At 43.4% G+C, this 9885-nt stretch overlaps 1 protein-coding gene across 1 annotated transcript in view; it reads right to left on the bottom strand.

Annotated features, from left to right (window-relative positions):
• Positions 1–385: 385 nt before the first annotated feature.
• Positions 386–9885, bottom strand: part of TRA2A (transformer 2 alpha homolog) — a 35887-nt gene continuing 26387 nt past the window's right edge. The window contains 4 exon segments of the mRNA XM_075587126.1: positions 386–878; positions 1713–1780; positions 2151–2306; positions 2928–3043. Coding sequence (XP_075443241.1) covers positions 868–878; positions 1713–1780; positions 2151–2306; positions 2928–3043 — 351 coding nt within the window. The 3' untranslated portion in view covers positions 386–867.

Below are 9885 nucleotides of genomic sequence, written 5' to 3'. Positions count from 1 at the left end.
AGCCTGCGCGCCACGCCATGCACACAGCATGATTTCAGCCTGCGCGCCACGCCATGCACACAGCATGATTTCAGCCTAACGGATTACAGAATTGCTGTTTGAATTTAAGCAACTTTGACTTTTAACAAACCAGTATTTCTGTTACTAAGAAAAGCAACTAACAATCTGAAGATGAAACAGTGCCTTTAATTATACTTGGGATTTCCTTTCCTACTGTCTGATTTGGTTTGTTGCATTTATATTATTATTCCCTGTACTGTATTCTCTTGTAAAGCACAGAGTACAGCTGTTGGTGTTATATAAATATATACATAACTAATTTACGTACAACCTACACACTTCAACCGAGACATGTTAGGGAGAACAAAGAGAAAGTCTGACACCATTTGTTTTTATAGTTTTATTACACGCGCAGTTACTATCACAAAAAAATAGTTCCCTTGCAATGAATAGACTGTTCATTAAATATGTTGCACATTTGCAAAAGGAATAGGGTCACCTCATGACAGAAGGATTGACACATCAGGTTTACCCAGCTATCTGTATGAATGCGCACACACACACACACACACACACACACACACACACACAAAAGTGCAATCGGATGTTCCTGATAATCAGAATTAAAAAAAAAAAAAGTTTGGAAAGAAAATTCACTGGATATTAACCACCAATTTGTATTTTTCATTTGTATCTGCTTATGATGTTTAGCTACATAAAGCTACAGCAATACCACGGTTTAGAATTTCACAGAACAGAGAACAGTACATAAACAAAAACTGCAAAAAGATTCTAGGTGAACCAAGTTCTTAAAAAGGAAGGGTCGAAAGAGCTTTCAGGTTTTAAACCGTCTGCATCTTGAAAGCCTTAATAGCGTCCTGTAAAGAGAGAGAAAAAAAAAGTTATAATTGGACAAAGTACCATCAAACGCAGGACATTCCAAAAAAGGGCAGTCCTTGGAATTTTTCTTATGATTATTTTATATATAAACGTAACGTTTCCCTGGTAAAATGTTTGAGACCTTTACAACCACACCATTTTCATACCAAAGAACAGTTATAATGCAATCATTAAAGAGAACAGAGTTTAAAGGACTGAAAAATAGGTGATATGCTTAAACCTAGCATGCCTGGACACATTCAAAACCATTTCCAGCATGCTAGTAACACCCATACATGGTTTAAAAAAAATTTGTGTTTACCTGCACCTTTTTGCCAGCCACTGGACCAAGCATTCACGGGCGCGTGCGGCTGTTACAGAGGCCCCGTGCTTCCCTGAAGACATTTAAAATAAATTCTGGGGATCGCGCGAGGCCTCTAAACGTCTCACTGACCTTTGTTCCAGCGACACGTCACTATGGCAACTGGCGTCAAATCATACCGTGGGGTCACATGACATCACGTGACCCAGTTACGTCATTTGACACCGGAGCCATGCAGGAAGGGGGGGAGCACGAGCCGGAGAGGAGACAGGGGGGCGCATTAAGGAAAGTTTGCGCAACCCTGCCCTATACAACAGAAAATAGAAACAGGCCAATAGGCTTTGGGCCCCTAAGTAAATAAATGTTAAGATGGGATGTGGCAGAGTGGGGCAGCACTCCCCTGTAGGGTAAGGTAACTTTGAAACCTAGAAAAAAAAACAAAACAAAAAACTGCCCAACCCTTCCTTATATGATTGGGCAATCATGCAATTTTTTGTTGTTCGATACTCACTTGGACTGTATGAACGTGACCTCGATCTAGACCTGTAGCGGCTGTAGTATGGTGAAGGGGACCGTCTTCTGCAAGAGATTTTTTTTTTTAAGCGGTTAAGCCATAAAAGTACCAGAAATGCCTCGTAACAGACACGTGCACTTGTCAAAACTAACAAGTTGAAAAGCCAGGATTAATGTTTTTGATCACTACGTAACAGTAATTTATATTCATCATTTAAAGCACTGACTATATTGGACAGTAAAAGAAAAAAATTAAACAAACATTGGTTATAAAAAGGAAAAAAATGGGTCAAATGAATGAGAACTACAGACATAAGTGGAATGTGAGGAGTTCATGCCAGACACATTGCAACGCAAGTCCTATTAAAATAAAGCCCCTCCACTAACTCTGTTCTCTACTGCTACATCCAAGCAGCTGTCTATGCACTAAGCTTACCTGTATCGGTAATCATATTCATCGTATCTGTCGTAACTTCTGTCATATCCTCTGTCATAGTAAGAGTCACGACGGCGACTTCCACCACCACCACCACCACCACCGCTACTACTGCCACCGCCGCCGCCACTGCTGCTGCTTCCTCCGCCACTGCTGCTGAGAAGAGTTCAAAGAAATGTCAAATTTATGGCAAGATGCACGTGCCAATTAAACGTTAAATGAAAATACATCTGCAGTTAAAATGCTTTGATAAGACTGGAGCTCCCCCTCCTGAATAATTTCAGTAATGTATATTCATAGAACTAAGCAAGTAAACGAGAATATATATATATATATATATATTAAAAATGGTACTAGGCTGGGTTGCCATACGAACGTGCACCATGTGTACAATTTGTTTAGCCATACAGTGCTTTTTGACAGCTTGATCTACAAAGTCTAAATCTGTATCTTCTTGGTGCTGTTGGTCAAATTAAGCCTATTACTACATGCATCTTAATATACACATTTAGCTAATATAATAAGATCCACTGCTTTGCAAGCAGCATTTCTAAATGCTTCAATAAGTGTTACACAGGTTGTCCTCGCTATCCGTCTTTTCACTTTACCAATGCAATCCTATGGGGCTGTTTTCCAACATCAGAACGCCTTATCCGACGCTTACCACAACTGATTAACATGGGACTTTGTTTACGTCGCTTTCACTATCTCGATGCTTCTTTGCGGAACAGATTCTGTTGGCTAACCGAGGATCGCCTGTACATCAAGTGAACTTACTGGGTGGGTCTCCCCATGTAAATGCCTGGAGTGGGAGTGTGTGCTCGCTTTGTGATTGAATAATCAACCCGGATCCTCCTGCCATCCAGTTCCATGCCGTTTGCATGCTCCATTGCCTGTAAAAGCAAAAAAAAAAAATGTAATATAATTTGACCTTGGAGGTACCACTTTTGATATACAATCGTAAAGGTGTAAAGATCTTACACGGCTCCCTTAATATTGATTGATGACATGAATTCAATAAGGGTTGCTTATTCAGCTCTGTCAAGTCTCGCTTAGCAATGGTTCTTCAGTTCAACTTAGGCTTGAGCCTCTGTGCAATCAGATCTTAAAATATTTTGCACATCTTGGTGCAATTTAGTTGAGGCCAATATCTAGGATATACAAACGACAAGCCCAAATGCTACAGCTAGGGTTACCAGGGGTCCAGTATTGAACAGGACTGTTCTGTATTTGGGCACTCAGTCAAGTAAAAAATAAATACAGGACATGTTTGTGTTAGTTATTAATTACACCACTGGACATAGTGACCTGACCAAGGAGAAAGCAGGGCAGTTAGGGGCCTTGGAAGCTTCATCCATCCTGATTGACTGCTTAATGCAGCCAATCAGGAGAAGGCGTCAGAAGCCCGGGGGTGGGGCCAAGGAATGAAGGAAACCGTATGGAGCGGAGAGGTGAGGGGCCTGTATTTGTTCTGTTTTCTTCTATAGTGTGTGTGTGTGTGTGTATGTGTGTGTATGTATTTGTTTTCTGTTGCTGGGGAGGGGGGGGGGGGGGGTGGAGAGTGGATTCAGGGGCGAGAGCAGAGGGAGGGAGACCAACTTTGAATTTGTGGGAGGAGCATTAAGATCAGTATTGCTTGCCATGTAGGTGGGGCCTCGCCCAAACAGGCTGCTACAAGGACGTGCGTTCGCGAGCCTCTGTCTGCTGGGCGATGTGTGAACATCCCCAGCAGACAGAATTACGCGATTGGGGGCATAATTTAAGAAAAAAAAGAAAGAATAAAGTGTGTGTGTTTCCGATTGGCTGGAGAAGCGCACGTGACGCGGCGGTAGCTTGAAATTTCAACTTCAGTTGAAAGCTTGAGCTACAGCCGCGACAACTCAGCACTTCGCTGCCTGGGGTTGTTTCCTGTTTGAAAACTCCCACAGAACACAGCGAATGAGTGGTGAACGTGCACGCCGCATTGCGTTCTGTCTGAGCTCAGCCTATGAATAAAGAAAACACAGCGTCAACTTCTAAATACAAACTGACTAAATATCCCGCTGCTGGATTGTGTGTGTGGGGGGGGGGGGGGGGGGGGGGGGGGGCGGGAGGGTGATTCAAATCCTCCCAAAAAGTAATATATAAAGGAAAAAAAGAATACCAGCGCGTGGGTTAAATGTGCCCTAATGTGCAAAAACACTGTGTTTAAACCTATAAAACACAACTATCCTATATACAGTGCAAAATATATCCAATCTCTGTGATAAGTGCACTTAAATAACCAAAATCCAAGTGAAAATGTCCCGCACAGTAAGTCCACTTTGGAGAAAGTATCCACAGGTTTCCAAAGTGGACTTACTGTGCGGGACATTGTCACCTGGACATTTGTTTATGTAAGTGCACTTATCACAGAGATATATTTTGCACTGTATATAGGAAAGTTGTGTTTTATAGGTTTAAACACAGTGTTTTTGCACATTAGGGCACATATTTAACCCACGCGCTGGTACTCTTTTTTCCTTTGAGCTCAGCCTATGACTGGAGGTATGTTATTTATAAATGATCTGGCCGTTGCATCATTTTTTCTAAACTTCACTCTAAGTATGCAAAAACTTGTGTGTGATATCTATATCTATTAAAGTCCACTTGCGATAGTGCAGAAAATAAATTAGGTTCTTCAGTATTAGGTGATACTTTTTTATTTTATTTGGACTAACAATTTGTCAAGTATCACCTGAAGAACACACAAAATATACATACACACACACAATTTGTGTGTTCTTCAGTATTAGGTGATACTTGTCAAATTGTTATTAAAAAAAAAACTAACAGCTATTTCATAGATATATAACACGCACGCACGCACGCACGCACGCACGCACGCACACACACACACACACACACACACACACACACACACACACACACACGTCAGGAACAAGAATACAATAAATTAGTAAAAATGTCATACACAAAAACAATTGCCACATCCTACTTTCACACGCTCCATCTACTTGAGACAATTCAAAAAGCAGGCAGCTAGCCCATGTAATTTCTTTAAATATATCAAACCCCATAAAAATGACCAAAGTTACCACAAAGGAACAAAACCAGTACTATAGATGGCCAATAATGTTCATCACACGGCTCTCCAACAGACACACATTTGTAAATACACATACATGTTTGTGGATATAGACTGTATGCACTCACACTTGACAGTAAAATCCTTCAACATAAACGAATCACAAATGTAGTGAGCCACAACCCAGACATACATGGAAGTGCTGGCACGCCTGCAAAGCATTAGTACAAAGCACTGATCCTTTAACCCCATCACCGCTTAAATGGCCTGCAACAGCTACGGCCCCATACATTGCAGGCTATTCGTGAAGAGGTTAACTGGTACGGTGCCAACGCCCCCACGCAATCCGCGTTTAGCCTACGTGCTCAGAATATCCCCGGGGGCGCTGGGCTGCGTCTGGCACAGAAGAGCAGCGCGCGCTCCCTGCAGATCTGCACGAGGCCGGGTACACACAGCGCGAGGCGGCTGCCATTTCGCGCTTTCCACGCCTCGCGGCTGCCATCTCACTGCACGGCCCTCCCCGCCCGCAACCCTTCTCCAGCGCTAAAATGGCGGGCTGGGGGTCTGCTTAGGTCGCCACCATGTTGCAACAATCTTCAGTGCTCGCGTCAACCTTTGATGTACACGTACTCCGCACGTGCACAGACCATGCTGTTTGCAGTCACTGGGTGCATGTGCATATGCATCGGAGGCCACAGCCCTTGCAAAGTTTTAAAAGAGCCGAGCATGCTACTTTAAAAATGGATCAAGAAACGATCATGGTGCGCTCAAGCTTGGACGGGATGCACTGTATCTAAAGACTAGTCAGCATTAAGCGCCCCCCCCCCCCCCCCCCCCCCCGAGTCATGCGGGGCTCAATGTGAATAGAAATAGCTTCGATAAGACAGAAGTCCAACGTCTATGCCATTCCATAAAAACAAAGCTTCACCCATTTGGGTCGTTAATGCAATATGCAGTAAAATAAATCTAAAACATACATCTACATAGATTTCTTTCGAGGTTAATAAAGGTCTGCCAGAGGGCACGCTACTTCCCTGTGAAGAATTTGGGATATATGTATTTTGTATATACAGTTCAAAAAAGCGTTTGAAACTTAAGTCCGAGTCATAAGTACAGGCAAGTCTCAGTGATGACAGATTCACAATTAACAGGTTATATGCACGGTAAAATAATTGAACAAATATATACACAGTATTGGAGACAGACTCCTGGAAACAAAGCAGTGTAGGGCATTAACATGTTTGGCTCGACAACATTTGTACAGTTTCAGTAATCTGCAACATGCAGCTGCTTTGGTTCTGTAATACACTGCTTTAAGTCACAGGATCACCTCGGTACATACAATTCAAAACAATGAGGGATAAACCAAGTGTCCATTGAGTTATCTAGCCACAAGTGGTCAAGAGCAAAAAAAAGTGCAAATATTACCATGCGCTCAGCAGAGTAAAATACAATACCGACATACTTTTACACCCTTCCCTTCCTAAAAGCATCACCATTTCGCCATCTAGTGGCGGTTACCTTTCAGGACAACACTAAGGCCTCGGACATGGTCAGCGCTTAGGCCTCGTTCAGTGTGCCAGCTGCAGGAGTTGGAGGGAGGGCGGTAGGGCGGCAGTGCGCTGGGCGATCTGTGTTTATCCCCCAGCAGACTTTTCAGCGTTGAGGGGGCGGGGTTACACACGGCAGGTTAAGTATCGAGGTTGCAGTCATGAAATCATTCTCAAGAATGATTTCCTTGGCTGCCTAGGTCCGTGACGATGCTGCTGCTCCAAAAAACGAAATTTTCGTTTCTTGAAACTGTAGCCAGCTTCAACTCCTGGCTTCGGAGACAGGGCAGTTGCTACCCTGACAACCAGTATTCAAATTGAATACTTTGTTTCTCACGGCAGCACGCCCTCCCTCCGAAGCCAGCACCCTGAACGAGGCCTTATGTGCTGACCCGTGCTGAGGCGCGCTTACGCTCGGCACTGAGCCCCTACAGCCGCAATGAGAGCGGCTTTAGCAGGGGCTCGCTTACGCTTCCGCAAGCGTGCGAAGCGCAAGTCTTAGCAAAAGTTTACATTTTCACGCTTGCCGGAGCGCAGGGCCGGTCACATGAGCGGTTTGCCCAATGAGGGCAAACCAGCTCCATGACGTCACTGGCCCGCCCCCCGACGGCGCGTGGTCTAAGGCCAGGGAAAGCACCCGCTTTCCCTCAGCCTCCACGCGCAATCAGTAACCATGGACGCAGCCTTAGGCTGAGCTCATGGGGCGTCGCTGTGTGTGCTTGCGTCCACGCACACTTCCTGGACTCTTACCTGATCGCCTATGGTAGTTCCTCAATTGCCTGCAGCGCTGGGCGTGTCGACGCTGTTACATTTTATTGCCACAACTCAAATTGAGATTTTGGGCTACAGTCGCGTGACATCAGCTGGTTCAGCCAAATAGGGCAAACCAGCTCTGTGACGTGTTCGCCACCCTCCCTATCTCCTGCATCGCTGGGGCTGCAGGAGTGTGCGCATTGGCGCGCACACAAGAGCCACAACCATGAGCTCGGCCTTACAGCATAGTCCGCGTGCTGCACAAGAGAACATGTACTAGCACAGTAAGTGAGAGTGTGTTTAAAAAAAAAACCACACACGGTTTAACTCTTAACCACAGTTCGCAACAAAGAATGGTTCAGCATCCAACATTGTAGCGATTGGGACTGCTTTTGATAAATTATAAACTGTTCGTCATATCGAAAAATTTGCGTTCAACAATTGTTTGAAATAAAAAATGCTGTAAATGTCACATTAAAAACGGAATTTTGCTCAAGTGGTTCTTTTAATGTAGTAATTGGGACACCACGTGAAATTCTTAAGCAACCATTAAAACACTAACCCCAATTCCCCAGATTAGCCACTTCGTGCTCTGCAAGGGATTTAAAGCTGCAGTTCAGTCTTTTTTTTTAAATTTATTTTTTTACTTCAATAGTTTTATGTGTGCAATCTCTAATTACCTAAAGAACTGTATAGCTGCAGGTCAATTCGTTCTCCATGTATTGATAGGTCGAAATTTGGTGTGCATAATTAGTGAAGGGATCTGTTTTTCTTCTTCTTCTGTCACTCAGTGGAAGCTCATGAATATTCATGAGCACTCCTGCACTGACATGTGCTAGAGGGAGGGGCAGGGCTGACAAAGGGATGTGCCAGGGCTTGTGACAGGACATGAAGGGGCAGTGCCTTAGCAAATGGCTGTTAAAATAGAATACAAGAAAATTGGTCTTTAAAAGTTGTTTTTTTTAAAACAGAAAATGCTAAAAGTATTTTTTCTTACTACAGAACTGATTTATTTAAAAAAACACATGCAGGATATTGACTGAACTGCAGCTTTAAGAGACTATATTAGGTTGAGATAGTGGGTGCGCGCGAACGAGCACATGGGTGCGCGTGACACTATGCGAGCAATGGGTGATGTGAGTGATGGGTGAACTCAGCTTCCAGTGATTGGCTGAACCACTCACGTGACGCAGCACGAAAAGACAAAATGATTTGTCTTTAAAAAAAACAAAAAAAAACTGCCACGTGGTTGCTATGCATCGCTAGCGCGGTCGCACGCGCTATGGGTGGCCTCATAGGGAAGTAGTATGTTGTTGTCACCGCGAGCACTATAATCTCAGCCTTAGTTTTTATATGCCTTGAGAAAAACAAAAAGTTGTAAGCAGCAGTCAACACTGCACTTCAAACAGTAGGTTCATAAGAAGCATAATGCATATATAATCATTTTGACAGGAGCATCATATGGTGGTGTAAACACCAAAAGTGTTCTAATAAACAACGCTGTGGACATGGAATTGAATATACCAACTGGGCACAATACAATATTTCCAAAAAAATGCCTTTACCCACCTGCTACAAGGAGCTAGGTCTATGTGCCTTCTTGAAGACACGCATTTTATCTCGTTGGGGGTCTTGTAATGATCCAATAAATAAATAAATAAATATATATATATATATTTTTTTACATGTGAGCCCCCTCTGCATCTTTTCATTCATCAACTGGTAGCTAAGCTTTTCTCCACTTGCTCTTGTGCTACTCCACCCAGCAGATTCTGCACACCACAGGACCCCCACAATGGATTCCAAGGACTGACAGGAATACTCCAAATTCACAAAGTGAGTTCTTTATTCCTGTTACTATTATGGATTATGTTATACATTGGACTTTTATAATTCAGGAGATGTTCATTGTTAGAGGGTAGTGCACGCACTCTGTCACACTGGTAAATGGGGGGGGGGGGGGGGTACTTAGCTGCCGGTGCACTTGTTCCAGGGAGCTCCTGATGTAAAGAAGCAGACACACGGTCTTAATCAGCAACAAGGATTTAATGTGCCATGAAAACCAACGTTTCGGCAGTACAATACTGCCTTTCTCTAGGTGAATTTGTGTTTACTGGCTATGTGTTTACTGCCACCAGCAACACTAGGCACTAGTCCCCCATATCTGCATAGTTATCTGTTACTTAATTTTGGGAAGGAGGTCCTACTTTATATAATTCATTAATTAAAGTTTGATATGGATGCACCCGTTGTCCGAGCACCGGACCCACGTTTACATTAGCTAGTTCAGTTAGCGCATCAATTAAAAAAAAAAAAGTGCAAACCCTGGTTGCCAAGTAAACATTTTGTAAAGAATTGAATAATC

The sequence above is a fragment of the Ascaphus truei genome, chromosome 2, assembly GCF_040206685.1.
Source record: "Ascaphus truei isolate aAscTru1 chromosome 2, aAscTru1.hap1, whole genome shotgun sequence".
Lineage (NCBI taxonomy): Eukaryota > Metazoa > Chordata > Amphibia > Anura > Ascaphidae > Ascaphus > Ascaphus truei.
This window is presented reverse-complemented; position numbering and strand designations above follow the sequence as displayed.